This window comes from Schistosoma haematobium, chromosome ZW (genome assembly GCF_000699445.3).
Source record: "Schistosoma haematobium chromosome ZW, whole genome shotgun sequence".
Classification (NCBI taxonomy): domain Eukaryota; kingdom Metazoa; phylum Platyhelminthes; class Trematoda; order Strigeidida; family Schistosomatidae; genus Schistosoma; species Schistosoma haematobium.
Genome location: NC_067195.1, coordinates 85333894 through 85351425, shown reverse-complemented (window position 1 = coordinate 85351425; position 17532 = coordinate 85333894). Strand labels below are relative to the sequence as shown.

At 34.3% G+C, this 17532-nt stretch overlaps 1 protein-coding gene across 1 annotated transcript; it reads right to left on the bottom strand.

The window, feature by feature from the left end:
- Positions 1 to 10061: 10061 nt before the first annotated feature.
- On the bottom strand, positions 10062 to 15520 carry SMPD2_4 (Sphingomyelin phosphodiesterase 2, neutral membrane (Neutral sphingomyelinase); the record flags this gene model as incomplete). The annotated part of the gene is made up of 2 exons (XM_012945726.2): positions 10062 to 11228; positions 14699 to 15520. One exon carries the CDS (start codon positions 15518 to 15520, stop codon positions 15044 to 15046), a length of 477 nt encoding a protein of 158 aa, XP_012801180.1. The 3' UTR covers positions 10062 to 11228; positions 14699 to 15043.
- Positions 15521 to 17532: the final 2012 nt, after the last annotated feature.

Below are 17532 nucleotides of genomic sequence, written 5' to 3'. Positions count from 1 at the left end.
CACATGTACATTGTATGTGAAGTACATCAACAAACTCTGTTTCTAGAATATTTTGATGGTGGCTCATCGTGAAATTCATGAGCCGATTTCTACCATGTCTGAGGCTCACCAGATAGATATACATGTATGTGTGTATGCAGTAGAATTCTAAGTACGTCCACTGAGATGTGATATCTTTATAATCCATTCAACAATCGAATGAAAGAGGAAATGTGAGAGAATGCAGTCCTGTGTGACACCAGTTTTCATTTGGAATGCATCTGTTAACTGCCCTTGATGCAGGACTGTGCAATTGAGTCCGTGTTCGGATTTGTGTAAGATGATGACTGTGTTCTCAGATAGTTCATAGTTTCGAAAAAAGATTTCACAATGTTCTCCTATCCTCACTGTCCAATTCATCTTTATAATCAAGGGAGTTAATTTAAAGAGATGAGTTCATTTCGATCCATTGGTAAATCAGGATGTACATTATTGCTATTTGGTCGATACATAAGCCATCCTCACGAAAGCCAGTTCATTGATCCTGAAGTTCGGAATCTACTATATTTTCTACGCGATTAAGTAGCACTCCATCTAAAAGTTTCTGTAGTGCTGATAGAATCTTCATGCCTCTGTAGTCCCCACAGTTACTAAGATCTTCCTTTGGTTTAGTGATGAAATATTTCATCTTCCAGTTCGTGAGTACTTTTCCTCACTCACAAATTGTTGTGATGAGAACGTGGAACATCTTTGTAGTTACCACTATATCTAACTTCAGAGTTTCAGCTTGTACGTTGTCTGGTTCTGTTGCGTTACCATTTCATATCTGTCTGATGTCCCTACCGATTTCTTCCACTGTTGGTGGTGTATCGTTTTTAAAGAAAACTGTGTGCGGTGGTTCGATGTTGGGTGGATTCATTGAGTCTAATCTATCTAAGGGCTCTAATGAGTTCTCTACCCACCAGGTCTAGGTTTTACCGTACTTTTACAGTGTTGTCTGTTGAATTATTTAGTGCTTCTTTTGCTCCTGGTGGTGATCTGAAGCTACATCAGCTCCTCCCTTTGTTCTCATGCCTCCTGTAGACATTCCGCAATTTTTATTCATCAAGATGTGATTAATCTGGTTCTCTGTAGCCGGGTCAGGTGAAACCCATACAGTTTCTCGCGAACGTTTTTGTAGGAAAACGGTGCTTAAAACAGAGGGGAATTGGGATCTGTACGACTTGGGGACGAAGACGAAAACCGAGAACACGTCAATAACTTTGTGCCTGCTACTGTTTAAATTATGCAGATCAATAAACAATCATTTTGAGGTAGTATGTGCAAATAAATTTAACCTTAATTCATTCCTTTAAAAGTGTTTAACTAATTGGATAAACAAATCTAAATTTTGTACTTAATTGAAAGGTTCTTATACTCATTGAGTTATACAGTTTGAAACAAACTTCTGTAGAGTATAATTTATAGACAAACGTCTTCTAATAAACTGGTTACTCACTGTAATCGAAATAATAAATAAACTGTTGTAAGTATTGATAACTGGCTCTATGCTATTTTGAGTGATTGAAAGCAACTAATAGGATGACTATTTACTATTCACTCAAAGTTATATCATTGTTATTTATACATTGTATCAGTGTTCAGATGGAGTAAAATTATATTGGTGTATCACTTTCAGTAAGATTCTAACACCGACCTATTCATTTCGCTATCACAAACCAATTGACTGAATATGAAACCCTTCTGTCTAAATGTTAGTACATACATAAAGTATTCATATAAACATCTCAGTCCTACGGGAGGTTAGTCATGAACTGAATAGATCAGTAGTAGTGTCTCAGAATTCAAAGATAGTTGACACTGATTCGAAGCCAATGAGGAGTATCAGTTCCATTGATATCCCAAGTATGTCTTGCTGACAAATTCCAGTTAACGAAAAACCTTGGTTCAGATCGTCATGTCGACTACCTCCAACCAACCGAAAAATGACTATATCTATTCATATGATGTGCAAAATGAGACAAAACTCGTGAAATAGATTTCACAGTTATTGACAGTGAAATGTATTAATAAATAATATCAGTCCCATACTATTTATTAGCAATAAAATAGTAAAAACAATATGCGATTCGCCGAAATTTGCATCGACAAATTTCTATATGCCATCACATAATTAGGGACCTCATTATAAATATTCATGAAACAGTTGTAAGTAAACTAGCATTATTTGTGAACGAGTCATAGTGAAGATTGATAAGTCGGTTAGAGGGATCATAAAGCTCAATTGTAATGTCTCAGACTATGATATTGGATGAAATAGGGTAGAATTCCCGACTGTTGTTGCTATCTTGACGTGGTGGTCGTGCTTGCCTATCATAATGAAGCAACCGAGCTATACTGGCTGGAACAACCGTTCCTCAAGGTCCTACCATGTTAGACAGGTCAATTGGAGAGCGGTAAGACTAAAAGCAACAAACTCAAGGTCCGAAGGCGAAGTCGTACTGCTCACTGTGCACAGGTGTGACAGCAGTAAGGTGTTTCCTTCAGACAACCAGCATAACAGCGATGCTGCCTTCCCACAAGAAGGGGTGGGATTAGAAAAGGTCGACCCTAAAAATGCACACCTCACCTTATCCCACGGATGTCCGTCCCCGGCGGTAAGGTCTCAACAAGTACGGAGCTAACACGAAAATTACCCATAAAAAGGTCATGTGTGATCGACCCCAAGCAGTTGTCCCTTGAGCACTGCGGTCACGCTCCCAGGTCACTAAGACCACCTCTAATCCAACTTCCTTTTTAGGTACCTCCAGAACAACCCTTCCACAGTGTAGGCAACCGGGAAGTGATAACCGTCCTCATACTTCTGACAGCACTCAAGACCACTGTATTCATAATCAACCTCCTTCAGAATTCCACACGGAATATCGATTCGTTCAAGACTGTAAGCAAACCTTATTGATAATTCTCAGCCAGTATGAAACCTATGTCAATGTAGATTTCATATCAACTAATCCCATCTTTTAAGTTTAAAGTAGAGATAGTGTAGGTGATGGTGAGTCACATTGTAACTTGACCGATAGATTTCAGTCGTAACTCAGAACTTGACGAGTATGAAACTGGTTATCATTCATTAATCAGTCAACACGAACATCCCAGTACAATAGAACTCTAGTCACTTCCTGAATACTTCAAACTGATACTGGTTGAAGAAGTTTTTAATTTCACTTAGAACATCAATTCCTTCAAAATTCCAGGTATACCTTACTGTAAAGTACCAATTTATATAGTACCTATGTCAAAAGTGGTTTTCTAGTGATTTCTATATTTGCTTTGCTATCTTTTTTCAACAATTGTTAGATAAAAACCAATACAATTAAAATCATTCTTCATGGTTGACTTATCGTACCAATAATGAGGAATCCTTGAGTATTTCTGTAAAAAAAATTTGTTTCAGTCTATCTGATGATTTTCAAATGTAAATAATCTTGCAAATCAATCAAATTGGCCAATTAATATCCAGTTGCATCATGGTCACATTTATAAGAAAAGATGGATAGTGGCTAGCAGTGGAATCCAGGACGCGTGTTTCGTCCTACATCGGACTCGTCAGCTGAATGTAACTGCATCTCAGAGTTCATGTTCACTCCAACATTCGAACTCAGTATCGTTCACGTCAAACGCCATCGCGTTATCCACTTAGCTACTGATCAATTTCAGTAATAAACATCAATGGGAAGATTCAAGTAGACAATACCCAATTACTTTATACACTTATTACCAACTTCAAAAACACAGAAAAATGGAAACGTGAATTTTGTCATATGAGAGATTGTACTGTTACCTTGTTGAAAATTTTTTTTGTAAACTGTAGAACTGATAAATCTTCTAATTGAACGCTAGATTCGGTTCCTACGCTCTTCTAGTAACCCCCAGGCTAGATCTACACAGCAACTTGAACACGAGAGGAAAGGCGCGAAATATGTAAAAAACACTTTACTCCAAAGGTTCGTTTATGTACAGAAAATCTAGGGTTTTATAGTATCTTAGATGTCCTTGGGTTTCCCGAAAATTCTGGAATGCTACTAAACATAATAGCAGTACAAGTAATCATCTAATCAGAAACTCGACATGTGACCTTCCACTTTCTAGCTGTTTCCGGCAAAACTTCTAGTGAATGCTGATTGGATAAGATGCCTCTCAATGTTTTCAGAGCCTCTTTTTGGTTTTTTTCGAGGAGTTTTGAATAGTGAATGATTTCGAAAGTAAGCTTATTAGACTTGAATAAACTAAAGCTTTTTTATAGCAACAGTTCAGTTCTGGTCATAAGGAATACGAATATAGTTAAAGAATGCACAAGCTAGTATATAATAGTCTTTTCTACGTATAAAAGACAACTTCGGATCTACTTAGTAAAATGGAAAGGAATACGATAGATGAGGCTATGGACGTTTCAAATTTATATACTAAATTAGGGACTTAGAAAATCGATATGACTCACTTACCAAATACAGGTTTAGGAGGTTTGTGCTGAGCTACATATTTGTTTATGAAAGCTGATTGACTACACAAACTGAACTGGGTGGTTCAAAAACAAATAGTATTCAAGTGAACAGTTGTTTATATCAAGTCGTGAATAATCTATCTAAGCAATAAGTTTATTCGCTCCACTATATAGCTGAAGTTATCGACACCAACTCCAAGAAAGTGAACTTCTATATTTTAAAAAAGGTATGTTCATTCTCTATGTTTATCATGGTCTACGATTGTGTGTCGCATAGTAAAATAAATAAAGGGTTCAAAATGTTATTTTAATTACGGGAACTAATGATAATTTTGTTATTTAAAACTTGAATGTAGATAAATAATTATTGGAAAGGGAAAGCTTGGTGTGATAAGATAAAATGTTAACATCGAGATGAGATGTAGTCCGAAGGATCATGGTAACAGTTAGGGGTAAAAGGTCTATTAAGAAGGTAGAAGGGAAGCAGATGACTGTGAAAGAAGGAAAAAAATTATAAGAGATTAAGATCATGGTAGAAGACGAAGTTGTACCAGTTTCTTTTCTACTCATAATTCTAGTGTTTCAAAATTTACAGCAAACAATTCGGCACTGATAAGAAGACAGAAACTAACTGCCTTCAGCAGCTTTCTATCTACCTTGTAAATGATGCGGAGTCTGTTTTGATTGAGTGACTTGTGTTCACAAGGTGTTCGATTATTAAGCTTCTTATTTGGTCATTTCCTTCTCTTTTACAACCAGATTAAGTAATGTTCTTAAATTCTTTTGGATAAAAATGCTTATCGAATGACCTACGTACCTGACTCCATATGAAAAGTGAATTAATCAATGCACATGGAGCTGGTCAAATGAGAGAGTTACTGAACGGCTTACGTAAATGTTTTTTTATCTCACTCAGACTGTAGTGTAGGAAAACCCAGGTGATAATAACCGATTATGTTTAGTGCAAAATTACAGAGTTACTTGATAAAATAGAAAAACCTACTGTTAAGAATCAACTGACTTCCTATAAGTTATATAATGAAATCATAATTTACATGTTATCTAACTCACATAATTTACTTTACCGCATTAAATCACATACAATTGATTTGATGGACAAATAGAAATAACCAAGGCTGCCTACTTGAATATCTGGGTTAATTGTCCCTACCATCTGGCTATTTCAACAAGTTATCTGTTTCTTCTTTTGTTTTAACACATCGTTATGCCTATTAGTTACATAACCTATTCAGGTACATTTGTGAAAAGTTTACAACATTTCGCTGTACAAGTTACAATAGAGCTCAATTAGAGACATGTGTGGTTGCTGGTAATATGCATTGAAAAGAATGAACACTACTCAAATGCCAATTCTTGAACTGTTAATATCTAACTAGCAACCACTTAAAATTTATCGTCAGGATCGATCAAGAAGTAAAAAAAGATGCTAGACATTATCACCATTGAATGCCAACTCACTGAGTAGGTTAAGCGTTCGCGCACTGCTGAGGAGTCCTACAATAGGACGAAACGGCCGTCCAGTGTTTCCAGATTTCCAAAGGTGGTCTAACATCAATCGGTTCATGATCTCGATCAAAAGAAAACTTGTTGAAATACTTTGTGCTGAGAAGTTTATATTGTACCAAAAATATAATATTGAATAAAGTTAATAGTAATAATAATAATAAGATTCATATGCAGAGTGAAGCATTCAATGAAGAAACATCATTATTATTATTATTGTTATTAATCAATAATAATTAAAAACTTTTCAAAAGATGAATATAACCAATCAATTAAGTTTGATATTATTAATATTATTATCATGATCAAAAGTACCCCCTTTGTATATTTCCATGCAATATCTCTATTTCCACTCGCTTTCATGAATAAAATCGAAAATACACGCTCAAATTTGATCGACATCATCTGGTTATAATAAATGACCAATGAATAATTATTATTGAACATAATTAAATGTCTTTTTCATTGTTGTTGAGTAGGTGTAAATCAGTTGACAGTAGACTTATATATATATATATATATATATATATATATATATATATATATATATATATGCAATATTACACCTTTAACAGTTAAAATAATCGACAAAACTATTATTGATTTATAGTAAGTGTACGGAGAGTTCAGTGGATTATTCTACGTTGCTGTTGTTGTTGTTCTTCTTCTTCGTGTTCTTCTTCTTTAATCAATACTATTCATAATTCACAATCTTATCAATGATCAATCAACAATATATTTTTTGTACTATTCTATTAATTATAACATTAGGTTTATGTATTACATCATTATGTACAGATTATTGGATTTGTGGTCATCTATTCTTATCATGTCAAGATATGGATTATAAAGTGATTATATTATCAATGATTGGATTATTGATTTTAGGATGTTTTTGTATTTTATTCATTATTATCTTAGATATAATTAGTTTATGTTCAATGAAATTCTCTTCACATATTACTTATTTAATTCTTCGTTTTATATTATTAATTTTATGTGCTATAGCTTTATTAATTAGTGTTTTATTATATACCATATACATTGAACATAATTGGTCATATTTTTGTGCAATTGTTGGTGCTGTATTAGTAACAGTGGTAGTTATATTATCATTTATGTCATCTCCATGTATTAATACAGAAGATTATAGAAACAAAACGTATTAAAGGAACTTTATTGAAAATCAATGAAACAATATAAAAAGTGAGAAAGGATCAATTTTTATTCACTTAACTATTGAAACAATGTTTGTTTATGTTATTATCATTTTTCTCTTTTTTGTTTTCTCTTCATTTTGTGATTAATTTATCTTCTTGTATATTTGATGGAATTCAATGGTTATGCAATTGTATTTATTTTTTAAATGTTTAATGTGTTGTTTTGCATTATATTCATTCAATTATGATATTTCTATATCGAAATTAGAACGAAAAAACAACATTAAGATGAGTTTTTGATTAGTTTCTGAGTGTATGGTATAACAAGGTAAGGTATATTCAGTAGTACCGAGAAATCATAACACAATTTGCCTAATTCAAATTTCTGATGAAGAAAAAAACAGTCATCATTTTTATCAGAACGGGTTTTGTAGAGATTTTAGAAATTTCACTGGTTGAAATCATGAGTCAATTGAAACTAGACCACTATGGAAAACCTGGAAGTACTGAACGGCCGTTTTGTCCTAGTACGGGACTCCTCAGCAGCGCATATCCACCATCCCGCCCCCGCGACACTCAGGTTAGAAATTAAAACCTTTGGATAGCGGCTCAGTGATCCCAAGGTTAAGCGCTCACGCGCGAAACTGATAGGTCCTGGGTTCGAATCCCGAGGGGTGCGGGATCGTGGATGCGCACTGCTGAGGAGTCCCATACTAGAACGAAACGGCCTTTCAGTGTTTCCACGTTTTCCATGGTGGTCTAGCTTCAATTGGCTCATGATTTCAACCAGTGGAATCGAATAAGAATAAAATCTGATTGAAATTTGTGTAAAACTGAAAAAAATTTCAAGGAGTATAAGTATAAGTAGAAGGAAGACCAGGATAGATTAAAAGGAATACACTATATGTAACTTTAAAAGCTAACATTATATCGTTTCAGTGACTAGTATTGACTAGATTTGTCAAAAGAGAGCTTTCTACTGTTTTATCCTGTCTTTTGTTCAATCATGAGGGGTGATGTGTAAAAATGCGATGATGTATTTACTTGGTTATATGCAAAGTATAACTGACCATTCAGGAGTAGTTGAACTAGTAAATACATATAGAGGTGGCAAAACTGTGTAGTTTATCTAGTGAACTAACTACTAATTGATCGGAGAAAGAAGAACATAACCTTTCTGTTTTGATTATTTATTCCTGTAGATCATATGACGAATTCACTGAATTTATCCCTGAAAAGAGTTTTATGGATATGCTTCATCAGGAACTTTGACGAATATTCGTCATTGTTCACTAAATCAAAGCAAGACTTTAGTTCCTTTTCTAATATGCATTCTAAACAAAAACGTTTAGGGTTAAGAACCAGATGTCTTATTGAATTTTGCTTATATTGTAAACAATAAAGACCTAGTATAATCTTGTCATGAATCCTCATCACTGAGGTTTGTAGAAAGGCGATGGTACTGAAGGTTTCTCTTTTTTTTCTTTCTTTCTCAAAGTGACCAGATGATGAATTCTATTAATCGTTCCTAATATATATGTCCTATGGTTTGACCTTATTTTTTAGAACTATAAATGTGTCATACATGTAATGTCAATAAAATTTCAACTCATTTGTCACACTTCATAAAGGACTGTTTTCCAATGATAAAATTAGTTTCAGTTTTCATTAAAAACTGTTATCTCATGATTTGTAAAATAAACTTTATTCCTGAGATCACTTATGGGTAGTTACAAAAATCCTATTGTATTATAAACTATAATTTCAAATGTTACATTGATGAATCACTGAGGAGTAAACATTATCATATTTATTCATTGTTTATTGATGATATAGCTCCATCGACCAAGTAGCAATTTCACCACTAATGCAATCGCACTGCCTGTATTTCGTTTTGATATTGACTAGTTGAACCTAGTTCATATAAAATCCTGAACTTGGATTTCGAAACTATGACACCGACCAGTTCCTCCGAGATTCTCAATATACATTTTTGACAAGTGGTAACTAAGTTAGAACTGAGGTAAAACAGAGTTCCCTGATGATTACTCTGAACCACTTGGAATTCCAAATTTCATATAAAATATCTATCAACACTTCAATTCTCTTTCTTTTTCTATTACTGGAATCTTTGGAAAAAAACCAGAACAATGAATCAATTAACTGTGTAGCATAACCAGTTAACTATATTCAACTCCTAATTCGAAACAAGAATAGTTCAATCATAATGTTTGTATAATCCACGTTAAATCTTTACAACAATGTAATTCTCAGGTGATCAGTCTCTTATAGCAGTTATCCTACTGTTATGACTTTAGGTTGCGACCGATTTTTACCCTGTGCTAATTGTTGTGTCCTTGACTGGAAAATTAGAGAGCAGCGTACTTATCGATCGATTCAATGACACGTAAACACGTACGGACGGCCTAGAGTCTCGATTGGTCTCGCTTCCCTGTCTAGCGCAGTCAGTTGAGTCAGGAACACAAGTCACAGCCTCGGAGATATGATTACTATATTTCAAACATACTTTGTTTATATACCAATCAAGCATACCACATCGTACCATAAAATAGAAAACAACATTTTGTACAATATCCAACAAGTGAACAGATATCGACCAATAGGAAATGTCCATTTAAAGTCCAAGGACACCATTGGACTTAACATGATAATTATTGGTCTATTCCTCCGCATCCACAACACCTACAATCAATTTCGATCATGGTTAATTTTGGTTAAGCTATTTTATTAAGTTACTTAACAGAAAATGTTATTTGAATAGTAACAATTCGCATATTTCTTTATAGCGTTATGATCACTAGGGCAAATGACAGACTCTAGTTAAAAGGTTGATTGCTTAGACAACACTTGATAGTTCATTCTCCTCCCCCTGTATATATGTACTCAAATCCTATTATTCGTCCCTTGCTTTACCTTGCTGCGCCATTATGCAATTTGACTATAAATTTGTCTATATAATTGCTCACATATACTTATTCGCCTCTCGGTTTCAAATAGGTTTGATGTGCTTATAGCTTGATGATCTGCACTATGAGCTAAGAAAACTGTAGTTGTCGTTTCTCATTACCTTCTAATTTTAATCACCGTTGAGGTTTATATTAAAACGATTATTGAGGTGATTAATTAACGAAACAAAACCACTACACTCTAATACCTAAACAGCTGAAGATGCTACAGGTATTTGGAACTCGGAGAGGATCGGCAAAGCAAGAGCAGCAAATTTGCAACTGGAGAACATCTGGAACTCAAAACAAATGTTAACCAACACCAGAGTCGGAATTTTCAATACAAATGTCTAGACAGTTCTACTGTATGGGGCGGAAACCTGGAGAACTACGAAAGCCATCATCAGAAAATACAGGTGTTTATTAACAGCTGTCTACGCAAAATACTTCGAATCCATTGGTCAGACACTATTGGCAACAATTTACTATGGGAGAGAATAAACCAGATCTCACCGGAGAAAGAAATCAGGAAGAAGTGCTGTAAGAGGCTAGGACACACATTGAGGAAAGCACCCAAATGTCACAAGGCAAGCCCTCACATGGAATTCTCGAGACCAAAGAATACATTACACTGAGGAATAGAGACAGACATGAGAGGAATGAACAAAAATAGGATAGAACTGGAAAGGAAGGTCGAGGACAGAGTGAGTTGGAGAATGCTGGTCGGCGTCCTATGCTCCATTGGGGGTAACAGGCGTAAGTACGTAAGTAACATGTTTGACAACGCTTTAACCAGTGGCACCTTCTACTATAAATAGTACCCACCTAGTGAATTAAAAAGTCAGAAGCGAGTAGGTTCAAAGATATATTCAATAGAATTGACTGATCTAGACTGGTTAGCAATTACAGAGGATGTTGATCACGGTGTTCCCACTCGCAATCTGATACAGATGCATAATCAAGCGTTTTCATCTAAATAAGTTCATTAAAACTAACATGGTCAGCATCCAAATATTGAAAACTTACAGATCTATTGATTTCGAGGATTTATTTACCATTACAGCTTCTAACTATCTATGAATATTCATATTGCAAACTCTTTTTATAAATACACATATACAAATACATAAAAATTCATAACCTGAAATTTATTACTTAACGAATAAACAAGAATAAATTCAGTCACGTTTATAACCTAAAATAGTAATGCTTATTATGGTTATATTGAGTATTGTATAATCATTTAGTGATCTGAATCACAATAATGACATGTAAAAATATGCATGTATTCAATAAATATGTTAAATAGTTTACTGTCACTATAAATAACCTTTCTTTCTTTCTTTCTATTCTATTCTATGTCTATATATATATATCACCTTTATTCAGTACATATAAAGTAGTATTAATACAATTAGAAGCATAATGAATAAATATGCATATGAGTATATGAGTATACAGAGATTTTGTTAGGTTCGAGCCCTCATTTAAATATCAATATTGGTATTTATATTACATTCAAATAAAAGAGTTCTACATTGTATTACTAACTAATATTGATTGATTTTAGTTTTAGAAAAGGGTGGAAAGTTTCATATCTGAAAGAATAATTCCTCCTGTATAATGTTAAGAAATCCCATATTACAATAGGTACTGTTTAAGTTCCTATAGAAGGTCAAATCTATTACGACTTAAGGAATCAACAACAATAAAAAAATTACCCTATCATCACTATTATGGTAAATTTATTATATATCCTAACAGTTTGTTTAATAATCACACCATTTATTATTTGATCTTACTTAATTCATGTTATTTCATATGTTGCATAATTTTTCTTGAATAAACGGTAGCTCATAGAAATATTATGTGTGAAGGTCGGTGTTGGACACGGCTGCTCACTTTTTCTCTCTCTCTCTCTCGTTCTCTCTCTCTTGCTTTTCCCTTTCTTCTGGTGGTTGATTGGATTATGAAAAAACTCCATATCTGAGGGAAAGCACGGAATACAATCGACCGCTTGGATGCGTTCTCGTTCACTACAGTTTCTCGACACCTTATTTCCTTTATGTTTACGGAAAACGATAAGGATGGTTTAGTAAAGCATATTATACAACAATTACATTTTCCAGTCTATAATATGTAGTACTATCAAGACATTTACCCTCAAAAATTCATCATTATGATATATTTCTAAAAACGTTAAGTTAAATGTTTCAAGGGGAATACATCAAAACTTAATTTAAATTTCATAAGCGTTAACCGTCCATCAATGTATGTATTAAAAACAGTCTGTTGCTATTACACACTTCTCATCATTCCTCTGCATTTTTATATTATACCTTTATATTTATAAACTATTTATCATTTTCCCTTGATCATAAGGATGAATTGGACAGTGAGGATAGGAGAACATTGTGAAATCTTTTTTCGAAACTATGAACTATCTGAGAACACAGTCATCATCTTACACAAATCCGAACACGGACTCAATTGCACAGTCCTGCATCAAGGGCAGTTAACAGATGCATTCCAAATGAAAACTGGTGTCACACAGGACTGCATTCTCTCACATTTCCTCTTTCATTCGATTGTTGAATGGATTATAAAGATATCACATCTCAGTGGACGTACTTAGAATTCTACTGCATACACACATACATGTATATCTATCTGGTGAGCCTCAGACATGGTAGAAATCGGCTCATGAATTTCACGATGAGCCACCATCAAAATATTCTAGAAACAGAGTTTGTTGATGTACTTCACATACAATGTACATGTGCAAACGTACAAGTTTGGAAATAAACTTGTTAAGATGAATTCGTCTACTGAATTACCTGTTCTTTGATGAAATCATTTGCGAATTCCTAAGAGGTTTGTTTTTAGATAAATTATCATCGACCACAAGTGACTGTGAAATGGTTAGACATCAAAAGTTGATTCATCATAATCTAAGAACTAAATGTCGGAAGGATATTATTGGCTTGTACAACTGACAAATAGTAAAGTCTGTGTCTCACCTCATGTAATTAGGTTGGACACATTCCTTAGTATCACTAATATTAAATGAACACATGTAGGGAAATCTGTGATCAACTGGTTGAAATTCAACTTCCATTAGACTAAATCCTGTCATTCTCAATGTTCGTCAAAGTGGTGGCCATTCAAATACAATTCTCATCTTACTGAGTAGTGCTTTTTGTTATAACATATTTGCATAGATCATTGATGCACAAGAGTTACAGAGTATGAATGTGAAATCGTTTTTCCGTCTGTAATGTGTCACACTACAATATCCTATTCACCACATAAAGACTAATCATTAGGGAGATTGCTACTTGTGTAGTGATCTAGTTGTATCTGTTTATCTCCACCATCACATAGAACTGAGTCACCATACCGACCAACTGCAATCACTCAATAATGAGTACAATCGTTGTTTAGGTGATTGTTGATTAATTACCAACTAGCTAATCAAGTGATTCGTATTGTGACTATGGGCTCTGGCACTTTATTTGTTAAGTGGATTATCTGGGGAGTATGTTTAATTTATCCCTCTCTACGACGGTTCACACAGTGTTTCGATTAGATTGAGTAGGCACTTCAATAGAAATGTTTGGTCCCAAATTCATAACAGTTCGTTTTGCATCACTTCTAAATGTTTGGCATCTGTCTACTTTCAAACCGATGTGATGTTAATTCCGATTGAACAGATCACGTTAACACGATTTATTCCAAGTATTCTAATCAGTTGCAGATACAGAATAATCAGTCAGATATTTACATAATAGATAGTCATTAGCTCTAATAATCACGTCTCATTTGATGACTACACAGTGAGTGATACACAGAACTGACTTCTCCCAATCCTCTCAACACATAAACATGTCTATGTTTCTGCTAATAACTTGCACACTGACACGTTATTTTGTTCGATAAGCAACCTATTGTTCTGTTCAGTGATCTCGTCTTGATATCGGCTTACTCGTTGATTCAATAAATCAACAACTTGATCTCGTTAACATCCAACACTCGACTATGTTGAATTATCACATAAAATCAGTCGATCGGCATCCTATTCATTCGACTTGACAATTCCAAACAACAATCACTCAGAAAATTCATCTCGATAATCGATACACAATGATTACAAATGATCCCCTGTTTAAGTCGCACTAAAAATCAATCTGTGTTATTTATTCCCTAGTCTATACATCCTTCGTCTTTTGTATTTGTGAAGAACATCGATTGACAGTACTCATGGTACAGATTTATTCTAATTTGTGAAAGTATCTGAATTATGGAGGCCACGTAATGTTGAAGGCAATGAAAGTGAGATGAAACAGATGAATGAGGGTTAACCCACAAAAATCTATACATCGATTAATCAAATGACCAATCTTCATCTAATAAGACCACCAAACTCAAAATAAATGAACACAAACTATGTGATTTAACCGAGTTCGTGTCATCATTGTCGATTGATATGATGTTACCACGTGAAAACTAGAATAATACAGTGTATTTCGAGTATTCAACCAAACATGAAACATAACACTGACACTGACCGATAATATCCTGGTGAAGAAGTGGCAGATTCATTTTAATCGTACACTGAATGCCCAATAAAACTTCGTTTCAGTGATCTTGTCGATTACAATGTTTATATATCAATATGATATTTAAATTAGAAAAACACACAGTAAGGCAATCATTGGACATGTAACAACACAACATGCACATTGAATACTGTCAAATATACAATACAATACAATACAATACAATACAATAGATGTTATTGCTTAAGCTAAATTAGTCACAAGAGAAATAGAATGATCATGAATGAGAGAAAGGATAAAATGTGGGAAATTGGTTGAATGTTTCAAAGCAAAATAAACGAATTGGTAATTGGTTTACCGATGTGCCAGACGACTTTCTCGAATTGTTCTCGTTGTTGTAGTGGTTCGAACGGTAACACATTTTGACGACATGATTGCCAATATAGCCACTTGTGTTGCTAGTACAGCTCCAGTCACTGCGAAGAAGTATGACCAATGATGTCCGACTAATGATGTGTACACTAGTATGCCAATCAAGAGAGCTGCAGCACCCAAGTATAATATGATGAAACGTACAGTTGTATAAGCAGCACGTGAGGCGAATACATCTGAACACAGTGCAATCGCATCCAATAGGATGATGATTAATAGGCATACAGTGCCTAAAATGATTAAGCCAGCAACAGCTGATACAGTCTCCTTATGAACAGTATTCTGACATCCTGAGAATAAATTTCCACAATCCCAAAGACTTGTTACCAACGATGCAATACTCAGACCCACTGCTAAGCATAACAGACTAACACCCAAACGACGTAATTCAATGATCATTGTTACTACTGTTGACTGTGATTAGTATTGTTTGAATATGGCGAATAATAATCCACTGAACTGTTCAGTACATCAAATGTAAATCGATATGAGTTTTGTTTGTTTGTGTTAATAAGAAATAGTTGTTGGAAGTTGTAATTTATATAGGCCTACTAATATTACTGATTTACACCTACTCAACAAAACCATATAATTAACCTAGAGTAGTAATTTTTTATTGGTTAGTTACTACTACAGTTAATCAGTTGGTGTTGATGACCGAATTGTGTGTGTGTGTTTGTGTGATTGTGTGTAGTTTTGATTTAACAAACATAAGTGAATGGAAATAATGATGATGATGATGTCACATGAAGGTATATAAATTTGTACTTTTGATTATGTTAATGAGGATAATAATAATAATGATAATTATTTTGGTACAAAACTCGACTGATTATTTGCTCAATACGTTTACATTGTTTTAGATCTTTTAACGGAATCAGCTTTGATTAATCAGTTAGTGAATACTAGGTAACCATGACTCTAGCGGGATTTCGACTCGAACTCTCTGGTTTAGTGACGAGACCTTGACTTTTAGATTGGTGAGCTTTTATCTGACGGTTCTTGAGTTTAATGTTTATCAATTTGCGATGTTGCACGATCATCTGCCACTAATTATTATAACGTGTTACTGTCTCATATCCCATACGGTTGAACTTTACTAGAGACAGTTTCTCAATAGAACTTCCTTTATATCCTCTCAAGATTAGCAGTCAGACTTGCATAATTTTAAATGGGTAGTATTTATCATCAGTTAATTAATATTCTAATGTGTGAACACATATTTGAAATCTCATGCTGATCGAGTTTCACACTGACTTGATTTCGCGCTTATGATTCTGTTGTAGTGTAGGTTACTATGTTAGGCCCATATACCTTATTCTAGCTTCTGAACAGGCCAATTTATCCATTCTACTTGAGTCATATTTTGACCTTGTTAATTATTCACTTATCAACGTTGATTGTTTTTATATGAGCGTATGGTGTATGCACTTCTTATCCTATTCACCACATGTTTGCAACTTATTTTTGTGTGACTATAAATGTTGCTTAGTGCTTGACTAAAAGGGAGTTGGCTTACCCGTCATCTCCACTGCGCGTCATTACTCTTTGCTCTGTTCTGTTCGTTTCCTTCGCTTTGTTCCTCTAGTAGTCTGTCCAGATCAGTGAGTGTACAAAATATTTGTATTCAAAAATCCATTCTCGTATACGACTTATTTAATTCCGTTATACACTAACGCGATTTAAGTCTATGAAATATACGAGGATAGCGAGGATGTATATTTCAATGGCAATCAGAAACGATCACACATATGACATAATCGGAGTTAGATATCTGGCCAAAAACGTGGTGAGTCTGTAAGCAACATCATATGACCTGATTGGAGTCATATAAAAGGTCATAAAACGGTTGTATAACGTTCCTCTTCTGAAAATAGGTTCGACTGAAGGCGTTGAAATGGGCTTATATCATAAACAATATATTGTGAGTCTGTTCCTTGTTGTAACGTTATATATATTAATGCCTTAATGTTTTTTGTGTTGTTGGATTTCTCCACATATTTATATATTTTATTCTCATCATGCCTGTCGTCTACCATCCTACAACTCATTCTTACCTCATAGCACCAAAGCCTGTTGATGCTATGTAGAAGCTGACCAACCTCAGATAGACACTTCCTCACAGTAGTAAAGGCACCATCGCGCGAGTTCAACAGGTATTTTACACTTAGCATGTTTTCTTCTGATGTTTCAGTACCTTACTAATCTGTGATAAAGGTTATCGTTAAACGTAGAAACTCAACCAATAGAAAATTTTTAAGATAATCTCTTCTGTGGCGTTACGCTCAAGATAGTTTGAGATTAAAGTTGTAACATTCACTCTTCAGTACGTTTGCATATACCTGAATGTACTTTGTTTGCTGTGAGAGTGTGAGAAGTAGCATGTATGAGAGAATCTGAAAAAGAAAAGA